We start from the raw sequence: 24,299 nt of genomic DNA on the forward strand, positions 1-24,299 counted from the left end.
AGAGTCAAGATCAAAGTTCTTTGTTATTTGTTAAAATATTCGTTCAACCTTTTTGCCAAGTATTAAAGTTTCATTTTAAATTATTTATTTTCATATTTTTATTCGTTTTTCTTATATTTATTTGTTAATATAGTTAGCTTGTTTTAACCTAAGTTTTAATTAGTCCCGTATTATAAAATTAAGAGCAATAAAACAGTTTCTGTTTTGTGCAAAATGCGAATATTGTGTGTGATACATCACATGAGTTGAAGAAGATCTGTTCAATGAAAACAAAGGATAATGATATTGAAATTAATCATTGAATGAAAATTGTATAGTCGAACATCATCGATATCTTGTGTAAAATAAATCGCTCCCTTTAACCTGTTGTAACGAGTCTTTCAAAAAGACTTTGGTTTTAATGATTTAACATCTATGTACTATAATCAAATTACCACCGATAACCCGTTACAAGGATGCTAATTAGAAAAATCGGTCAAGAATGATTAAATAAGAGTACTGTAAGAGAATTAATCTTTCTGAATCCAAAAAATTATGTATAGATTACCAGATTACCATCCGTTATTTAAAATCATTGTACCCTTTACTGGAAATAGAAGAACAATTACGGAGAATATTGAGCATTGTGGTTATATTATTACAAAACCAATTATCCAACCTAGTTCGTCAGAATTTAGGTTTATTTTCGGAAATTTGTTTCGAATTCTGCAAAAAATTAAAATTTTCAACGAACAAAATATTCCATTGGAGAACCGATCAAGAAGAAACATTTCAAACTCTTAAAAATGTTCTTACATTCAAATCTGTTCTAATTTTATTTGATTTTAATTTAGAAATTAGGTTATATACTGTAGTAGATTAGGGGTCGTTGGAATGATAATCCGGTTAGATGGTTCACAAGAAGAAAAGGTTGTAGCATATTTTAGCAGACAAACAACTCATGATGAACTTGAAGCACTAGTAATTTATATCAGCAGCGCCAAAATATACAAATGTTAGTAGTTCTTGACGCTTTTACAAAATTTATTAATATATGCTGTTAAAAATCTCAGTTTACTATATGATATTTGAAAGATATGAGTGAAAATTTTGGAGTACTAAGATGAATTATAAGTGATACACCAGTAAAGATTTAATTAATTTTTGCAAAACTATGGAAACAAATTATCATTTGAACGCTGTAGCTATACTATGTCGTAACGGAAAGGTAGAGCGATATGAAAAAAAAAAAACTATTTTAGATTCTTTGTCAATAGTGTTGTAGATAATGATGACTGGAATGCATTAATTCTCAATAAACAGTTAGGGCTAAATAGTACACTCAATAAGACAAAAGCATCTAGTTAAACTTTAATGCATTATAGGGTTGTCCCAAGGGTACATATTGAACTAGACAATCAATCTGAGATGGATGCGACTATGATACGATAACAGATGAAGGCTATGTAATGAAATACCAACAAAAAAAACAGAGATTTCTATTTGATAAACTTCGATCCAAGTTTCTATAATACCATGTAGGTCTTTTAGTATCATTAAAAATTACATTACAAAAGGTACAGAAAAATGATAGGTATGAACTTGTGGACATTTCAGGAACCAATCAATCACAATTCAACTATTCCGACGTGACTGCAATTGATAACGTAAGATTATGGACCCGATACAACTAAGACAGAAATAAGTGAAAGGTGATTTAATGTCTAAATTAATTCTAAATAGGTTTTGTATTGCAAAAAGGCCGATTGTTAGAGTTAGCATAATGAACGGTACGAGCGAGCCAAAGGATTTTCCCGTGTGGAGTGAGGGAGAGACGGCATTGTACCTTTAGCTACGGTAATAGTTGAATTGTTCTTAAATTGTATTGAATTAATTTGTTTACAATAGTAAAAGTTAGTGTGAAGCCAGTTTTTTATTTCTAACAGTGCAAACAAGCAACAGTCCGTATCTCAAGGAGATGCTGGAATGTTTTCAGTGCGGATTTCTTTGCTTCAAGTGTAAAATTTTATATGAACTTGCATTCCGGGATATAGCAGGGACAATTTTAGAAGTTGCTCTATGAAATGAAAAAACTGTTTATTTAAATCCAATTATTTTCTCAGAAATAAACACAATCAAAGTACCTATTGGATTAAGGTCTGGGGAATTTGCTGACCAAGGTAAGACGCTTGTAGTATCTGGCCTAATGTTATTCTGCTGGAAAGTGGAATTTAGGCCCATATTGGTTTAATAAGGTGACACAACAGGTAAAACTATTTTGTCGCTATATTGAATTAATATACAAAGTTAACTTAGTTATGTTACTAATTTATAATTTAAAAGTTAAATTATTTAATTAAATTTAATTCGCTTTTTCTGCGTGTTTCCTAGATCCTTCATGTATGTTTATGGAAAAATAAAAAATAATTTTATTAAATAAATTGAATTCCACAATTTTATTCAAAATTTTCAGTTAATTTCATCATATTGATACAATTTTCGAAAATTGTTTTAGCATTTAATATTTTTGGAAAATATGCTGGAGAACATTATTTCAAAAAATTAGTTCGAAATCTTTAGTTCCAGTTTTATTTTGGCAATAGTTTTGTTAAGACAGTTCGTGTGTCTTCATTTTTATATAAATTCTGCACTTAGCCAGGTACTTATGCTAAACGGTTAGGCACAGTGTTTCCTGATTATTACAATAATAAAAAAATAAAATTAAAAATTAATACATTGGATACAAAACTGTTTATCCTTTCGGAGAAATTCCTGCTAAATATAATAATAATGCGTATTTAGTAATTTTTTATCCAATTTTATCTAAAATTTTGGGAAAAAATATTAAGTAACTTATTTTTTAATTAACATAATTAAAAATATTCAAACAAAAAGCTGATTATACACATATTTGGACATTTATTGACATTTATTGTATGATTCGTATTTTTGCTATCTACAGTGTTAATGGTTTCCTTGCAATACTACATAATTAATTAGTTTGGAGTATATATGTTAAATCCAATAAATACTCAGTGAAATGAGAATGAATATTTTTGGCGATTAGTTCGGCTCATAAATTAAAATTTAATTAAATTAAATGGTATATATTTATTAATTAATACTTTTATGTATACAAAATAAAGCAGATATAAAAGACCTCCTTCCTAAATTAATAATCGCATAGTACATATACTATGTACTATGTAAACTATTTGTTTCATTGTTTCAGACACTGTATTTTTGGTTTTCGGCGTCGAAAAAAGATTAATTTTACAGTTAACAGTATTCTCTGTATTTCAATCCTATAAGAGTGTAATAAAAATATTAATAAGCAGTATGAGTATTCTAATGAACGGCTCCATAACCAAAATTAACACTAACAAGTCGGGAGATAAAAGTCACTCAGTAAACCAGAACATATCTGAATTATGAAAATAAAGAATAATTAATTGCAATACCTCTGATATTTTTTGTGTTCAATTCAATTTACATCTTAACAGAAAACAAAAGGGATGTTACCTTTTAAAGTTAATCTCGACGGAAACAGATATGACGAAAGCACAGAAAATAATATGTGAAAAGTACGGCCAATGGAACTGAAAGTGTAATTAATATAATTGTTAATTAATAAAATAACATACTTAGAATCTTTTTAAAGCAATAGGCAAGTTACAATTAAAAAGTACAAAGTACATCGGTTTCCTCTAAAAAAACAACAGTCTCGGTTTTTGAAATATCATTAAAAAATAAAGATTTTATAGTTTAACAGTTGTAAAATGAACTCATAATCTCTAAACTAATAATATTTGAATATGAGAAATTTTTAAGGTAAGTTTCTAGAAAACGATCATTCTGAAAGAAAATTTACTCAATTATTATATATGTTGGTAATTAAGAATTATATTCATATCGTACGAAACTATCAGTTTTTTACCATATCCTATTCGTAATTAAAAGTTAAATTTACAATCTATGTAATACAAATAAATTAAAAAAGAAGAATATATTTCGCAAAAACAAAACATTAAGCAATAAATGTCTACTTTAACAAAATAAATTATTTAATCATCATTATAATCATCATATATAACCACAAATTTATAAAATTCAACTGGTATTGAAGTAAAAAGTAGGGAGATGTTTAGAAGTAGATAGATGGATACAACTTATGTCATTTATCTGAATAATATAATACATATAATGGTTAACAAAAGGTTGAGTGCATAACATTGATTTATCGTAAATAATTTAAATAACATTCGACCTCCAAGATAAAAAAAATGTATATATATTAAGGTAAATGAAAATAAAATTTAGTTTGAATTAAGATGAATATATATTTGGTAATAATTGCTTTATACTGGACTTCTGTTCATGGGGGTCAAGTTCGTAATAATATAGGTATGTATATATTACTTTCTTTTCATTGTTTTAATGTAAATTTCTAAATATTTTGATAAAGTTAATATAAAGTAGGAATTAATAGGAAGTACGTCACCTATGTCTTGTTAAAATTAACATTTTTTTGTTATTATTACAGCTTCCGTGCAGGCAATGTATGTACCAACTGATAATCGTGAATCGTGCTTGGATCCAAACTCAGAAAAGGTCTGTGAACCGACCGTAGGCAGACCACCCGACTGCGTTTGCATGTGCAAAAGAGGATTCTTCAGAGATTCAAACGGAGTGTGTGTTCAAGGACAAAATCAGCAGCCACCGCATTGCCACGATCCATACGAAATGCTAGTGTGTTTTCCGTGCGGATTTCTCTACTGCAGGTCTCCATGTAATTTCATGTGCGTCTGCATGCCGGGATATAGCAGGGGTAGTTCTGGAAATTGTCAACCGGCATCACCCTATGGATACAATAGCAACCAACCAATTCCTGCTCATATAATATAGAACAGTACTGATATAATGTAGAGTGGAGTATTCAACAGCGGAGGGGGTAAAACATTTCAAATACCGTGTAATTTATTGTTAACTTATGTCAGACGTACTGATCCATAATTTAAAAAAACACTACTTGAATTTTACCATGATTCTTGAAATTGTCTAAAAATATCTAAAATCTTCTCCATTGAAGAATTTTAGCTCCACCAGAAATAATATACCAAAATATAATTTAGTACTATACATACATCTTGCTAAATCTTGGTGAAATTTTTAATTAATTGTATAAATACAAATGGTTATAGTCATTTGAATAATATAATACATTAGTTAAGGACGGGGTGTATATTATTACATATATTATATATAATTTAGATAACATTTGACCTTCAAGATATTTTTTTAATAAATATAAATAAAATATTTATCAGTTATGGAGGAACCTTACCTGAGTAGTTTCTTTCTTCTCCTTCTTGTCTTTTTAAAATACACACAACGTCAAAACTCTTGGACCCCCACGTAAAATAGAATCAAAAACTGACATCAATATAACGTTTTATAAAGATGGGTGCACGCAATTGCATTTTTTGACATCGTGTAAAAATGTTCAACAATGTTTATAGCGATAAAAATAAGTTGTCTAGAAAAGCCGGGTTGGTCAAATCACCCCCATATCTAGACCATCTGTGATCAGAATATTCGTAGTGTGAGTATTTCAAGAGAGTGGAAATGTTCATAAAGAAGCAGGTGGTGGATGTCCAAAAGTAACAAATGCAATGGAGGCAAAAGCGTAACGTTACAGTCCCAGCTGTAAGAACATAGTTTAGAAGAACCTATGATTGACTGTTTTCTGCACCTACAATTCGTCGACGACTTGTTAATGCTAATTTAACATCCAGACGACCATCCCGTCTAGAATGAGTTCAAGAGCACATAAATTGCTTTAATCGCAGTGGAGAAATGTCCTTTTTTCAGGCGAGTCCAGGTATGGTTTGACGAGTAACAACCGGCCTCTGAGAGTTAGAAGGGAACCAGGGCGTACCGCACGACAGATCCCAGAGAAGTAGTCGCATTTCAGGGAAGGACTGAAATGTTTTAGAGTGGTATTATGCGAACTCCTCTAATTCGTATACCACATACATTAACAAGTAATATCTACCTTCAAAGTGTGTTCAGACCAATTATGAGACAAGAACTAAATCCACCCACAACTCCTCAGGAGCTAATTGTAGCAATTCAAGACGAATAGGCCAACATTTCGCAAGAACACATCAATAATTTAATTATTTCAATGCCACGGCGGATTAGTTCACTGCTTCAGAACAGAGAAAGACATACGGAGTATTAGTATCTATGTGTAACTTTAAAGAATATAATTTTGCTAATTTACAAATTTCAATAAACTTTCTTTTTAATTTTCTTTCTACCAGTGTTACTCCAAACCAAAACAAAAAAACAAACAAATATATCGAAAATCTAATCTAATAAATCGACAAATTATGTACAATTAATTATAACAGAGAATAACTCTTAGTGTGTGGGTCAACAGACTGCATATACATTTACGAATTTGTTTTAAATCCAAGAGGAGTGTAAGTACATACAAATACGAGATATGGATCTACCTTATTGCTACGATCTATTGTAACAAGATGCTAGTATTTTTTCCATGCTGATTCCTCGTATGTAGTCTCAATGTGATTATAGTGTATCTGCATATCAAGGTATAGAGGAAACAATTTTAGAGGATGCGAACCAGTTCGTGCTCCGAAATGATATCATTAATGCTATGAAATTCAGCGGAAAATGAAATATATAAACATAAATAAGTAAGTATATCATTAAGATGAAGAGGATAATCGCAGTAAATATACAAACACCTGTTTACATAATAATATCGCTTGAGTAATTAATTTCTATGACTTTTTTGAATGAAATTTTCGACGATTTAAAGTCCTTAAACTATGTAATTTATATTTACCGATATTCGTATAGAAAAAATATTGAATAAATTATAAATCATTTAGAATAACATTCAACCTCCAAGATAGCAAAAACTAAAAAAATGTATTATAATCTATAAATATTTATATGGAAGGAAACAGTAATTTTTGTTCACGGAAAATATACACGAAAGTTATTATTGTATTATTTTAAGGGTTTTAATATAGATCCCTACATATTTTTAGCAAACCTATCATAATTATGTAAATGTTAAGAATTAGTATCATTTAAACTAAAGGTTCCATCATTATATACGATGTATTTTGTGGAAAACTCATGACAGATAGATCACTACGCTGCATTTGTTTGTGCTTGCAAAGATTCGTTCGAGATTCAATAGGTGTATGTTGTTGGAGTCAAAATCAAGTATTTAACCCACTTCACCAGAATATTGAATTGAAATTGGAATCGACTGATGAATATGCTCATATGTATCGCAAGGACGGCCAAACCGTTTGTTATTTGGCCTTAATTAAATTAAAATATGATATCTCAGATTACCAATTAGTATTATTACTTGGCCCGAGTGGAACAATCTGCATTGATTACTAATTCTAATATGTAAGAAAATCGAAGAGGACGTCTTTATCAGTGCGATCCCATGAGCACTTGAAAACACACGTCCCCGGAGTTGGGTCAACTTGGAGGCTGAAATCTCAGAAAAGCAACGTTGCTGGATAATTACTTGACAATTAGGACACAAATATTGAAATAAATTATACGATAGTTGAAGCTATCAATCGACGAACGAAAACTATTAAGTGTTCAAAGAATCATTCAGAATATTTAGGGTGCCTTCCAATGATAGGTACAATGTGGGTAACCAGAGGCGAGGTCAAGGCAACTGTTGACAAGCTTGAGAAGTGATAAGCATGGAGTTGATTTTGACGCATAAATTTGGTTATTCGAGGATTTCTATGCTAGAGATATAGCTGAGCATTTGAACATTCGTTGGTAAGGTTGAGTATAGCGATTCCAGAAATTTGAATTGATTTTTAAGCGTGTAGCCGTTAGTAATGATCAATTTAGGTATTTTGAGAGTTATGGATGAGAGTGACAACACCAGAGTCGAGACTGTCTATCTGTTGATCACAACCCTAGCAGGAACAGAGGTTCAATTAGATGAGGATGACAACAACGGGGATACGGCTGCTTTCCTCTAAATAAGGAGTTGCCAGGGAGTAGAAACTCCAGTGAGCGAGAGAGACGAAGTTACCTGCTTGCTATTAGGAAGATGAGGGACGAGATTGACAACAAAGGAGATATCTGATGTGGAGCTGTCAAAAAGTAGAGGTTCAAACGTATGAGGGAGACGACATCCGAAATGAGGTTGCCTGCCTGTGGTTGTAAGGCATATCAGTGAACAGAGTTTCCAAGAAAGGAATGTAATATATTTTAAGCATGTATTGTTTTTGACAGAAAAAAATATGAGAAGCATTTGGAAGCTGAAGCGTTACGTGGTGAATTCTGGTTCGAGACGAAGAAGCAAATATTGAAGTCAAGTCAAAGAAATAGTTTAAAAATTATTAGCTAAGCTAGTACACTACTATTAGTAAACAAAAACAAAATGGCTGTTACTGTACACTGTACCTGTTAATTATACTTTACCACACATAGAAGAACAATTATGTAGTATATCGTGTTTTGTATAATTTACTATATTTTTACTATTAAATAGTAGTGTATTTAGAATCAATCAAATATACGGCGATTGTACTCTGGATGGACACTACGAATTTATTCGTGTTCCGTTTGTACTAACGAATGGTGCTGTTGTGTTTCAGAGAATGTTGATCAGTACCATCATGAGTCAATTAAGATTTGATAAAATTTTAATATATTTATTGCTGCAAAAAGTCTTCAACAATCTTATAACGGATGTTTTATAAATATTTAGAAAATGTGGTTTGACAGTATATTTATAGAATTTTTTTTCTTCACACAACTATTACTACAATAGTATTGGGGTTATATTACAAATTCACATATCCAACCTAGTTCTACAGTATTTAACAGACAAAATATTCCAATGGGGACAAGAAGAAGCATTTCAATTTCTTAAAAATGTCCTTACATCCAAAATGTTCTAGTTTTATTTGATTCTATTATAATTTAGAGATTAGATTATATGCTGCAGTAGATTGGGGGTCTAATTCAGTTAGATGGTTCACAAGAATAAAGGTTGTAGCATATTCTAACAGGCAAACAATTCATGATGAACAAAAGTTTCATTCTTATGAACTTGAAGCATTATCAATTATATCAGTTGTTAAAAGATTTAAACATTTATAAGGAAGTGAATTTACAATCACAGACATCAAATACCGTTTCATTAATCACCTCGGATCCATTGTAAAATCATAATCAGGAAATATACAAATCTTAATAATTACTGATGTTTTTACAAAATTTATTTTAATATAAGCAGTTGAAAATACCAAATTTCGATTTACTATAAACTTTTTAAAAGATATGGTTAAAAAATTTGGAGCACCAGGACGAATTGTAAGTGATTGAGACAAATCATTCACCAGTAAATAATTTAATTAATTTTTGTAAAATTATGGGAACAAATAACCATTTAAATGCGATAGCTATTCCACGTGGTAACGGAAAAGTAGAGCGATATAACAGAACTATTTTAGATTCTTTGTCAACAATGGGGACGTATCTAGATATTATGATCAACGGAACATATTTATTCTCAATATTCAGATGGGGCTAAATGATATACTCAATAAGGTAAGGGGTAAGCTTTAATGCGATATATAATTATCCCAAAGGTACATATCGTACCATATAGAACCATTTGAAATGGATGTGACTTAGATATATATGAAGCACATGTAATAAAATATCAAGAATATCAGAAATTGCTACATGACAAATTTCTATCCAAATTTCATCAATACAATGTGAGTTATTTAGTAATATTAAAAATTACATCTAAGCGGACAACCGGTGCGAGCCAGAATGGCTAGTCCTTTACCAGATGACGAAGTACTAGTAGGTATAAAATTGTGGACATTCCAAGAACTAGTCAATCGCAATTAAAATATGAATATGACTGCAAGTGATAACATGAGACTACGGATCTGATACAACTAAGACAAGAATAAATATGTTAGGTTACACTGTGGTTGAAGTACCGGCGAGTCGATGGGAAGCTGAGATGGCTTTGGCACCAAATTTTGGCTAGTTAGCAGTAGGAAATGATTTAATTTAACTAATTTTCGCACATCCATGAGTGACTCAAGTTGTCCGAAGAGGCCGAATGTTAGACTCACTAAGAAGGAAAGTTATTCGGGTGAAGACAGCAATATATATTTATCTACGATAATAATTAGTTCGTTCTTAAATTGTACTTAATTAATTTGTTTACAATAATAAAAGTTAAATAAAAGTGTGAAATCAGTTTTTTATTTCTAAATATGCATTTAAACAAGCAAGAATATTAATCGAAATTCGAAAACGTTTACGAGTCAGTATTATTTGGGGTCCTGGACCGATTGCTGAAAAGAGTTACCCGTGTTAGGCTAGAATATCGTGAGCAAGGTTCACGGCGCCTATTGCATGACAACGGCTCACAAGTGTAGAATAGTGAAGGAGCTTTTGGCCAAAAGGGACGTTATATTGTAAAATTCGCCATATTCGCCAGATATAGCTCTAGCAGACTTCCGACTATTTCCTAAACTAAAATTGGCCATGAAAGGGGAGATTTAGGAGTTCACAGAAGAGATCCAAAGTGCAGTGACACGGGACTTTTGGAAAAGGTTGTCTTCCAACTTTGTTTCGAATCGTTTTACAGTCGATTCCCATGTATATGTTAAATGTTGAAGGAGTATACTTCGAATAATATTAACATAAACAAAAATTACGACTTGTTTACTTGTTTCGCTTATATGACATCAGTAACCTAATTTTTGAGACGGACTATGTATATCATAATATTATGATGCAGGGTGAGACATTCAATAATGGAACTGGTAATAAAAATATAATTATTATTGGAATATATATCAAAAATGAATGATCTCATAGTATGTATCAAACCTTTGGTTGTTGTTGTCGATACCAAGGATTAACTTTACAATCAGTTCTAGTAGTAAAAAGTATTAATAAGTGTAATTGTATAAACACACATTTTACAAACGACTCTGTAAATTCAAATCATGTTTAACTCGAGACTTTTTCTAAAAAAAACTCAAAGTATTTCACTAAGGTATGCGTCCCTGGAATAAACCAAAATCTCTTTTGTTAAACAAATCTAAAACCGCCAGTAATATTATACCGTAGTATACTTTATTACAAAATAGTTTGAGTAAACTTTGTTACAGGGAAATATAATTGTTAAATTTTGAATGTTTATACAGTACAATGTAATATTGTAATATGTATTTTTTGAATGTATAAAATAGACAAAAATCTTCTAATGTACTTACAAATTTCAAATTTAGTATTGTTGAGGTTAATTAATTATTAAAATAATTTACACAATCGATCAATTCTCTGAAAATGTTTATGTTTATTTAATTTAAAATTGAAATAATAAGCGCAGGACCCATATGAAACATTTTGATAATCATACTATATTAATATAATATTTGTATTTATGAATTCTTCTTATACAAATAAATCATTACCAGATAAGGCTATCAAAATTGAATTGTATATAATAATAAAAACTCAATGCACAAAAAAAGCAGTAGAAACTGAACATAATAATTAATGTTTTATGTAAAAAGTTTAATAACATATTAATGTAAATAGAACGATACAAAAAAGCTTTCACATGAGATTAACGATGAACGAAAAATTATTCCCGAATTCTGGATTAAGATAAGGTCAGGTGAAGGTTAAGAGTAACTATAATGACAAACATGAATGTTACAAAAGTGTATTTTAATCTTAAAATAGTAAATGATAATAAAAATTTCTTGATGACATTTGGCCTCTCAGATAACAATTTTTTACGAATTATAAATATGGATATGAAAAAAAAAATAATCAGTTTAAAGCAAAATGGAGATATATTTGGTAACGATATACTTAAGCTGTCTTTTTGTTTATAGAGGTATACATAATGAGTTAATAATTAAATTGCTGAGTAGTTTCCGCCTTTTTAACATAACATTTTTTATTATTATTATTACAGTTCAAGCATTAACTCCGAAGGAGTGGGTAATTACATCTGAAAATGAACCTTGTAAGGATCCAAACTCGGAGAAGAACTGCGAACAGAACTTAGGGGGACCACCACACTGCGTTTGCTTATGCAAGCTAGGATTCGCTCGAGACTCATCGGGAAAGTGCAGTCCTCTAGGTCCAACTACGGAACCTATACAGCCAACAGCACCTCATTGCAACGATCCCAACGAGGTCCTGATGTGTTGGCCGTGCATGTCAAACTGCCAGATTCAATGTAATTACATGTGCGTGTGCAAGCAGGGATACAGCAGGAGTGAGTCTGGAAGTTGCCAACCATGGTCGCCGTACGTCTACAACAATAACCAACCCATTCCAGCTCCACATCCAAACAACAATACCAATAAAGATTTTAGTCCATGGAACTTTAATCCTTATCCGATGACTTTCATGGGTTGACTTAAAATGTAAAAAATAGTGAGTACATATATAATATTAGTATTACAAATGTATTTTTATTTAATATCAAATTAAAATATTTGATAAATTGTGACACACAGCACGATTCACCTAACTGATTCATTAGAGGTTTATAAATAATTAATAGAGATATCAGTCTGAAATTTTAGTTGAATATGAATATTACTAAAAGATTTTTAATGCATTATTAATTCCCGTTTAACCTGCATTGCAGGTTGCATTCGTCTTTTCTAATGGTAGAAAGTAAAATTTTCTATTTTTGAAGCGGAATCTTATTATATAATCATTTGACTAAAATATCTATATTACCAATAATTGAATTGTTGAAAAGTTCATTATAGATATACACGTTCTAAAATATTAAACACGTTTGTTTGTTATATATATTTATAATTATATTTAATTCTTTATTACCTGTATTTTTGCCTCAAATTTTCAGAAAGGTCAATTTATACATATTCATATTATTTGTGAGTATACCAGAAAAAAATCAAAATTGCAATAAAAATGTATTTATAGGGTTCCACTTGAAAAAACAAAGTTAATGTCACTTCTGGTTAAATAAATATTATACATAAAGAGCTGCAACCAAAATTTCATATTAATGTCCCTTTTAGTCCTTTATGAACTTTTAATGAAGCAGTTAGATGAATCACCAAGTATAAATCAAATAATGATTAAAAATTGTATAAATTATATAGTAAAAGTATTTTTTTCATATTGAAACCTTTATTCTCCTAATATAAAAAAGGCTTTATGTAAAAAACAGGTAAATGATTTTTATATAATTTAGTAAAAAAGATAAGATTGGATGTAATGAGGTGGGTACTAGCTTCATAAATGAATACAAATTTATCGGAAACAAAAGATGCATTCAATAGATTCGATATAAAAATTGGTAAAATATAATGTGTTCAAGTGGTTCCAGAAATATACATAAATATTTGATTTACAGATTGGTTTCCATCAACAATAAATAACAAAACAATTAACCTTCACGACAAAAAATATATTATCGACATGCCGAAAGTTTTAACAGAAATAGTGGTATACGGAAAATATGTTTATCCAATTTGTAAACAAGTTATTGGACAACACAAAAGTCTGAAGTTAGTTTCAGTCACCGTGGGAATGGTAAAATGAAGTTCGTAATTAATTACATAATTTGTTATGTAAACCTTCGCCACTTTGAATCTATGAATTTTCTAAAAATGCTGATATTTGTTTGGAAGGAAGGAAAAATAAGAGTTTTGTTGTAAAAATGTATAATCATAAACTGAAAATGTATTAATCGATATAAAATGACAGAATATGAGTTTAAGGGACTCAATTAATCGAAAATATTTTATTTACAGACTGACTTCCATCAACAACGATTCTTTAAGTTAGGTTAAGTTTTAATAAATTGCGAATAAAGTCATACATGAATGTAAAATTTACAAAAAACATAAGATGCACTCGTTTGATTTGACAAGAAACTAAATTTTTAGAAGCGAGAAACGTGAAGAAGAAAGAAGAAATTACCGGACGACACAAAACTTTGAAGTTAGTTTTCGTCACAGCGGTAAATGACATTTAATTACTTTATTTATTATGCAAACATTTGTGAGTTTGATACTCCCAATTCTCTTAAAAGGTTGGAATTCGTTTAAGTTAAGATTAAATATTAATTGTAATATCTAAAGAAGGAAGAATAAGACGAGATCTGATTTTATTATATCACGAATACAATCCTATACAAATGTAACATTTCCAAAACACCAAGATGAGTTGAGAGGAATCCATCAAACATAAATATTTGATTAACGGACTGGTTTTCATCAGAAATCGATAACAAAACAATACTCCTACGATAAAATATATATTATCGACCTAGTGGAAGTTTTAACAGGAAGTAAATTTTTAGAAGCGAGAAACGGAAAATATACCGATTCAATTAGTAAATAAAAAAGAAAAACACAAAAATATGAAATTAGTTTTTATCATCGCGAGAACAATAAAGTGTAATTAGCAATTAATTAATTTAATGTATTATGCGAATTTTTATAATCTCTCGATTCTCTAAAAAGGTAGGTATTTATTTTAAATTTTAATATTGATTGTAGTATCTAAAATATATTATGAATAAAATATTATACAAATATAGTGGCGGTTATTCAGATGAGGCAGTGGAGCCTATATTAAAAATATACTTTTTATGTTTTTATTTTTTAAAATAGAAAATTTCTTTATATTTAAATAAAGGTAGATGGGTAATCTGTTGTAAAATCGACAATTAAACAAACACTAAAAGTTTTACATGAAATTTCAATGAATATTTTGTGTGTAAGTTCTCCAGATACACTTTTAAATATGCTTCTTTACGCCAATTCGTTTCATAAGTAAATCTTGAATTTGGTTCCAACTTTTGCGAATGTGCTTTAAGGCTGGCTATTGTTTCAATAGTAGGAGAGCTGAGGTGTGTTTCTAGCCAATGAGATAAGTCCAAATACCGACACAAACGAAGTTCCCGAACATTGGCCATTTTTCAATTTCACTTAATCGTATGTGTAGATTCAGTTATGGAAAAGTATTCAATACTGAATATCTTTTTTATTGCGATTTAGGCGTTAACCACTAATAAATAACACGAAAGAATTTTGAACATAAGAAATGTCGTCAATATGATGGATTTTCTATTAAATAAATGTGTATTTCCAGTTTAAATTACTATGGCAAAATGTTACTTTATTTGCTAATAAGAATTACAGTAATTAATAAGTTATTTTACTGACCATGTCTTTTATATTGAAAAGGATTTGAACATATTTGTCATAAAAGGGGTTTTTCTCATTTAAAAAATCTATCTTGTGTATTAAATTGATTATTCGAAATGTATGTTGTTAATTATGAGTAAATAAAAATATAATATTGTTTTTGTTTTTTTATTCTATATATATAATGTCAAAAATGCTAAAAGTTTTAACAGAAAGTAAATTTTTAGAAGGGGGAAATGGAAAAAAATGCTGATTACATTAGTGAAAAGAATACCGAACAACACAAAAATAGAAATTCGTTTTTGTTTTCTTGGGAAAGGCAAAGTGCAGTTCCCAATTAATTATTTAATTTAATTTAGGAACATTTGCAAATTTGTATATAAAAATTCTATAAAAAAGGTTTTTATTTCTTTAGATTAATATTGAAATATTAAATGTAGTATTTAAAAGAAGGAAAAATAAGATTTGAACCTATCTGAATATATTGCGAATAAAATTATATAAAATTTTCAAATACACAAGATTCGTTCATTCATTTGATTCGATATAAAAAATTTGCACAATATGAGTTCAAGAGGCTCTACCAAACTAAAATATTTGATATACAGACTGACTTCCACCAATAATAACAAAATAACACTGCTACGAAAAAATATATATTATGGATCTGTTAAAAGTTTCAACAGAAACTATATTTTTATATGTGAGAAACTTATAATATACTAGCTGATTCAATTAGTGAACAGATTATCGGACGACACAAAAGTTTGAAATTACTTTTGGTCACCGAGGTAAATGCAGTTGCCAATTAATTATTTAATTTAGTATGTGAACCATTGCGAAATTGGTTCTCCCATTTCTCTAAAAAGGTTGATATTCGTTTAAATTAAGATTAAAATATTAATTGTAATATCTAAAGAAAAAAAAAATAAGAGCAGATCCGATTATTAATACATCACGAATAAAATATCTGTACCAATGGCACAATATGAGTTCAAATGAAGCCATCAAACATAAATATCCATCAAAAATCAATAACAAAACAATACTCCTGCGATAAAATATACATTATCGACCTCGTGAAAGTTTTAACAGTAAGTAAATTTGCAGAAGTGGTAAACGGAAAATTTGCTGATTCAATTAGTGAACAAATTACAAAACAACACAAAAATATGAAATAAGATCCCATCATAACGGGAATAGCAATGTTTCATTCACAATTAATTATTTAATGTATTATACGAATTTTTGCGTGTTTGAATCTGTCGATTCACTAAAAAGGTAGGTATTTATTTACAATTTTAATATTGATTTTAGTATATAGAAGAAGAACAAATAAGATCAGAATTGATCTTAATAAAATGCGAATAAAATTTTACATAAATGTAAAATTTACAAAAATACAAGATGAACAAATTATTGAACAACACAAAAGTATGAAATTCGTTTCTGTTGCCCTGGGGAAGGCAAAGTCAGTTCCTAATTAATTATTTAATTTATTATGGGAACATTTGCGAATTTTATTCTCCCAGTTCTCTAAAATATTTGATATTCGTTTAAATTAAGATTAAAATATTAATTGTAATATCTAAAGAAGGAAAGGTAAGACCAGATCCGATGTTAATACATCACGAATAAAATTCTATATAAATTATAAATTCCAAACATCCAAAATGCATTTATTTGATCTTATACAATATAAAAAATTGGCTCAATATCAGTTCAGGAGAATCCATCAAACATAAATAGTTGATTTACAGAATGGTTTCCATCAAAATTCAATAAAAAACAATATTCCTATGATAAAATATATATTATCGACCTGGTGAAAGTTTCAACAGGAAGTAAATTTTTAGGAGTGGAAAATGGAAAATATGCTGATTCAATTTGTGAACAAATTACTGAACAACACAAAAATATGAAATTAGTTTCCATCATCGCGGGAACACCAAATTGCAATTCGCAATTAATTATTTATTGTATTATGCGAAGTTTTGCGAGTTTGAAACTATTAAAAAGGTTCGTATATATTTAAGATTTGGATTGTAGCATCTAAAAGAAAGAAAAATAAAATCAAGATGCATTCATTTAATTCGACAATATGGGTTCACGCAACAATCAATATCAAAACAATATTCCCAGTGACTAAATATTTATTATCAACCTGCTGAATGTTTTAACAGGAAGTAAACTTTTAGAAGGGAGGAAATGGAACAACAACACAAAAATATGAAATTCGTTTCTGTTGCCCTGAGAAAGGCAAAATGCAGTTCTCAATTAATTATATATTTTATTCTGGGAACATATGCGAATTTGGATTAGGTTAATATTGAAATATTAGATTATCTAAAAAGTTATTGCGTTTTTTCAATCTGAACAATAAAATGCAAAAATTTCAACATAAATACACCTTTATTAATCGAAATAAGAACCATTTGAGTCAATCCATTTTTGCCAACGACAAGCGTAAATAATTGTAAAGTAAATTCGTAAAATTAGTTATGTTTGTTGGTTGGTATTTGTTTAAATTAAGATTTAAATAATAATTGTAATACCTAAAATTAGCGGGTAACAAAAAAGTCTCAAATTCGTTTTTGTGCCCTTTTAAAGTAATTTACAATTATCTATGTAATTCGTTATACGAACCGTTGTGAATTTGAATGTATCATTTCTCTAAAAAGGTTCGTATTTATTTAATTTAAGGCTGAATAAATATCTATACAAACGTAAAAATATTAAAAACACAAGATACATTCAATCAATTCCACATAAAAAAATCTGTCACATTATAATTGGGTTTGAGGGTCTTCATCGAACATAAATATTTGATTTTCAGAGTGGTTTCCATTAACAATCAATAACAAAACAATTCTCCTACACCAATGTATTATTGAACTCCTGAAAGTTTTAGCACAACGACATTTTCAAAAAGGAAAATGATTGTTTCAATTAGTGAAAATATTAGGTAACAAAGAACTCTCAAATTTGTTTTTGTTATCATAGTAAAGGTAAAGTGCAGTTCCCAATTAATAATTTAATTTATTATTCTAACCGTTACGAATTTGTTTAACTTAAGATTGAAATATTGATTGATGGTAGTATCTGAAAGAAGGAACAATCATGCAAAATTCCAAAAACACAAGATGCATTTAATCGATTTCACATAAAAACATCATACAATATAATTGTGTTCAAGGGCTTCCATCACACATAAATATTTGATTTAGCGAGTGGTTTCCATTAACAATCAATAACAAAACAGTTCTCCTACGTCAATGTATTATTGAACCGCTGAAAGTTTCAACAGAAACGAAATTTTCAAAAGGGCGAAATGGGAAATATGCTGATTCAATTAGTGAACAGATTACCGGATAACACAAAAGTCTGAAATTAGTTTCTGTTGCCGCGGGAAAGGCAAAGTGCAGTTCCCAATTAATTATTTAATTTATTATGCGGACCGTTTTGAATTTGAACAAATCGTCTTGAAAATTTCCATAAATTGAAACGCGCAATACAGCAAAGTGAAATAATTTCGATGGTAATAAACTGAAGGTGGGCACCGTTGTGCAAAGTGAGTTTAAAATTGACTTGTTAATTGAAGTAGTTTCCTTTGCATTTCGAATCGAATTACACAGAATCCCACGCGTATAATCCAAATATTATTAACTAATCCCAATTTATAAACATAATCCTATTAGAACGCGTCGGTTTCGGCCTTAATTGCTTCTCGTAAAGTTTTAAACAACGTTATCGAGGCTTTATCTCTGTTATGTGTTTTTCCAAACAGGCATCGTGTTTTCCTTCAACTTTTTACTCAAGTTGTCGCACATAATTTTGTTTGGCAGACGTTGAATACTGGGAAAATACCCCACTGTTGTATAATTGAAGAGATAAACTTTCCTTAAACATTTATGGAGTTTTACCATGGCATTAACTGCTGACAAGAACGTGATACGATTTTTACAACAGTCTTTAGAACACTTTTTACAAATTACTTACAATTAAGTTGTCAATTTCCCTCCGATGGGGATTATTATTTGCTTTTTGCAGAATTAGATGCAATGTAAGTAGATATAATTCGGAAAATAGATCCAGATAAGGTCGTAAAGTTGGATATTCTGTTTTATAGCAAATTCACCTTTTATAACTTTTTAAAAAGTTACTTTTTACGAGCGTAAGTTTGAAATTTTTTACAATGTTTGTAAATTTTCTCCGTTTGATAAATAATTCAAATTCCATTCAGGTTCTAATATGCACTGGTAATCTTTAACTTACTCTGAAGTTGTGCTCTATTTATGTTGGTCTATTACAAGTTCCGGGAAAGTTCGAAATTAAGCTCAGCTTTTATTTAATATCAAAGTAATCCGCGTTCATATTATACTCAAGTCCGGGATTAAAACCTAACAAACTAATTCTAGTTTTAGTAATAAGTGCAGCAGTATTGTTTTACAAAAAATAACTACATTTGTTATTTTAAAAAGTTTTATAAATAACACAACCAGGATTAAAACACAACAAATTAATTCAAGTTTTAGAACAACAATATGGTTTTACAAAAATTAAAAATATTTACTATTTTAAAAAGTATTAACTAATTTATGTCTAGTAAAATATCTATTTTATGTTCGACTTAAAATGTTGTATCTACCAGGAATATATTTTATCAATTGCTAAATTAAATACTGTAATTTAAATTTCAGTCACAATTACATATGAATATTTTATATTATATTATATTATATTTACACATGGAGCGAAAACAAATAAAGTTTTATGATTTAGCTACCAATAAAATATCCCCATATTAAATTCTCTACATCGTTGGCTCTCTCGTAAATAATGCACGGTTCATGAAATACTCGTTTTCTCGTATTTCACATTTGTTTGGGGTTTTTTAGAGCCCACACAAAAATTCTGCAATTAGTAAAACGACGTCGTAATTAATCTGACTAATTACAAAAATTCTCCTCGCTGTAGTGGAATACTAAAATTCGTTTCAATGAGAATGTTCAAAACTTGCAAAAAAACAATGAATAAACATTAATTCCTTTAAACACGATAACACAATTTGTTCAGTGTCGATAAATTATTCACAATCAAGTTGCAATTAATTTAATTTATAGCATTGCGTGTCTATAAAATTTCTATTAAAGTTTAGAAACTTTTTAAATTGAAAGAACTATTGGAATGTCAATAAATCCATTTTTAGTGTTCTTTTTATTTTCCAATTAATTTACTTAGTTCTTTTTATGGCTTGAGACATTAAAATTGATATATTTCTGAAAATAAAAAGAACATCATATTTGTTATTACACATTTAATTAGGATAATAATAATTTTTATTTTATTATCATCATTTTTTATAGAAATATTTCCATTTAATTATACTTTTTATATCTTTTATGATAAAGGCTTTCTGTAAAATATACATTTAAATGTTAATAAATCATTTTACAGTATATGTTTGAATACGAATATAATTCAATGAATTATTTTAATATTCTCTATATTTTTCCCTATGATATGATTTGAAAATTGCAGATTCAGTATTTTTATTAAATTTTAAATTCTATACATACAAATTTAATCATTTTATACGTATTTTACAAAATTAAATTATTATATGGTTATTTTTAATTAAATATTTAGAATTAGTCAACTGGAAAGTCGGAGTGATATATATGTTTAAATACATTTTAATGATTTCTATTAAATGCGAATATTATTTTTAGTATTGTAAATTTTATTTATAAGTTTACTCATAAACATTTGTCAGAACATTTTTCATCATTTGTAGAAGCATCATCAGTTAATTTGTACCTATTTACTGAAACCATTCAACAAAACGAGCAGACGATTTAAAAAAACTTCAGGGATCAACGGTCGCAACTCGAATGCACTTCCGGCAAGTTGAAGTCGTGCAGTTTCACCATGTAACTTATAATTCGACGTGAGTTACGGTTTAAGTTCTGTCCTTAATTTAATTACGAAATCACATACATGGATTACAAACGTTTGATGTTCTAATGAAATTTCCAATTTACTTTGATGAACATGTACATTTTCGGTACAGTAATATGTATTACAAATGGATGCAGCAACCAACGAGGCTTTGTATTTTGAACTTGTTTTGGTGGAGATTATTTTACAATGGAATTATCCATTCTATTATTTCTCATTGTCAGTGTGTTCGTTTCAAACAACACGCAATGGATGCAATCATTATTTGGAAATGGAGTTCGTGGTAAACTTACCATTATAATTGTTGGAGATGATGCCACTGACTTTACCAGCAACTCGTCCGCCAACAGGCATATTTGCGATCCTAATTTTGGTTTCCTTCCAGTCCAATTAATTAATATCAATTATCTGCAACAAGAAAAATAAAGCACTAGTATAAATTTTACTAATACATTGTTTCTTCGGCAAGAATTGTCCGTGTTATCTGTAAATGTAATTGTGGAAATGTCAAGTGAAACACAACGGTCTGATTTCAATTTCAAAGTCTGCGCCAAATGCAGGCAGAATTCTATTCATGCCGTTCCATTCATTTGAGATTGTGAGATATGTGTGAGTTCGTTAAAATGAAACGCATATGAGGTTTCAACCCTCTTGTTTTTAATCAAGACGTTCCTTTTTGGAGGTTTTTTTTGATTCATTATTAATTATCCAGTTCTTTGTGTATGCCTTTAATGTCATATTATAATTGATCATCTCTTCTTATTCAATTTGGGAATGTTCCAAACAACAATATAAAAAAACTCAAATAAAATGACTTCTGTAGTAGACGGACAAAATTATATCAAGTTTACAGACTTTTTTTTCATGCAATCGTTGTGAAAAATGTGAAACATCAATAACTTGTTTTCATGACAATATTATTAATATCGTGCCGAAAAACAGAGCACGTTTCATCCTTTTTTGTATTATGAGCATGTTTGTCACAGAAATATAATATTTGACCAAAGATGTAAATATATAACACAGTTAAGGAAATACCACCCTATTTTTTTTATTTATTTATAATTTGTTAATGAATAAAATTTTAAAAGGTCAACACCAGTAAAACTATATATAAACAGGGTGGAAACTTTAACTGGAATAAATTCGTTACCAGGGAACTGAATAATTTTTCGAAAAATATTCGAAACACGTCCATGTTTAAACCTACTTTCTTCACCTAAAATTTAATATTTTGCCCTTTTACCCCTCATTGAAAAGATGACAAAAAGACAAATTGATCCAACAAATCGAATTTAATATTTTTAAGGAGGTTGAGGGTTGCATAACATGGATAGAACGACGAGGTAGCATGGAATGGCCAGCTCGGTCTCCAGATGTTACACCGTTAGATTTTTTTGTGGGGACATCTCAAAAACACGGTTTACATTATAAAACCGGACAATATGTATAAGTTTAAGGAAATAATAAGACTAGCAATTAGGCAATAACGCCGGAGAGGTTATGTAATATAAGAGATGAAACTTATTGCAGATTAGGATATTGCTAACAAGTAAATGGTACACATTTTGAGTTATTAAAAAGTTAATAAACTGAACAATTATGTTTTATTGTTCTGCAACCCTCAACCTCCTTAAAAATATTAAATGCGATTAGTTGGCTGAATTCGATTTTTTGACACCTTTTCAATGAGGTTCACACATCATATTTAAAAAAAAGTTGAGGATGGTTCCAGCCTTACTTGAAGGGCAAAATTTTAAAAATTTAAACGTTAACGAGTCTCGGGAATTTTTCGAAAAATTATTCAGCCACCTGGTAACGAATTTATTCCATCTTGTATAAATACACTATCATTCATATGTAGAGTAACAAACAGAAATATAAAATATTTTCTTTTCGATATGAATTATTCCAGAAATATTATCAATCTGAACAGCAAGACGTCTTCTAAATTCGGGACAGCCTGCATAGTTTATTTCTTTCATTGGTTCAGTTTTTAGTTAATTTTTTGTTTACCGGTCGGGTCAAATGTAAAGCAACAAAATTTAAAAACAGTGTATATGTTGCAAGAAATCAATTTTAATTGTTAATTTGTATTTAATAACACGAAAAATGCCTTTCGAAGTTTATTTATCATTTCAGTTGAAATAAAAAATTATTTAAAAGTGACAAAACGGGGAGAAACAAAGTAATATTGCAAAAAGCTTAAATTTAAATCGTTCAGTTCTTTCGATAGCCATAAGTAATTTGAACGAAACAGGAACATTGGAACCGAATCATAAAAGTGGTCGTAGACCCAAAACAGATAAAACCACCGACAGAGGGATTAAATCGCTGGTTGTCCAGAATCGGTTCATCTTTGCAGCACACATTAAACAGCAGCTAAACATAGTAAGCGTAACTGTAACAACTACAATAAAAAGAAGATTAAAGGAAAAGGTTTATTTGGAAGAAAATCAACAAAATAATCCTTGGTCGTTTTATTTCTCGATTAAAGCCGTTTTACATTGTACAAATCTGAAGGAATTGCATGCGTTAGAAGGCCAATTAACGAAAGGTACAATCCCAAACATAGTAAAGGTACGGTAAAACATGGTGGAAATAGTATTATGGTCTAGGTGTAATGGATCGCTTTCTATAACCAGAAGTGTTAGAGAACGTTATATTTCCGTTTGTTGAAGAAAATATGAGTCTATTTCAATACTATACCGATCCTAAGACACATTAAAAGTGGTTAAGGATTGGTTAGTATATAGAATAGTCGATGTTATGAGTTGGCCGGCGCAAAGCCCAGACCTTAATCCCATTGAAACCTTTGGGATTACCACCAAGTTGTTAGAAAAAATTAAAGATGACTGGAATAATATTTCAATATTGGATATGGATAAACTCATAAGGTCAATGTATGGAGGTGGTGAAGAGTAATGGTTATCCCACAAAATATTAAATTTTTGTTAAAATATTGAATAAAACTATTAATTATATAATAATACATATAATATATATCCAAATTGTTCTCATGTTGCTTTACTTTTTACCTTTTAAAAATTAACTAATAATTAACACGATATTTTTAGC

General features: G+C 29.3%; 1 protein-coding gene across 2 annotated transcripts in view; it reads right to left on the reverse strand.

Annotated features, from left to right (window-relative positions):
• The window catches only part of LOC109600359 (uncharacterized), a 60,592-nt gene that overhangs the window by 5,514 nt on the left and 30,779 nt on the right, over positions 1-24,299 (reverse strand). For both annotated transcript variants that reach the window (XM_049962105.1, XM_049962104.1), the window contains one exon: positions 21,515-21,629. In XM_049962105.1, the coding sequence (XP_049818062.1) occupies positions 21,515-21,575 (61 nt within the window). In that variant the 5' untranslated portion in view covers positions 21,576-21,629. The remainder of the gene's footprint in view (positions 1-21,514; positions 21,630-24,299) is intronic.

The sequence above is a fragment of the Aethina tumida genome, chromosome 1 (genome assembly GCF_024364675.1).
Source record: "Aethina tumida isolate Nest 87 chromosome 1, icAetTumi1.1, whole genome shotgun sequence".
NCBI classification, from domain to species: Eukaryota; Metazoa; Arthropoda; class Insecta; order Coleoptera; family Nitidulidae; genus Aethina; species Aethina tumida.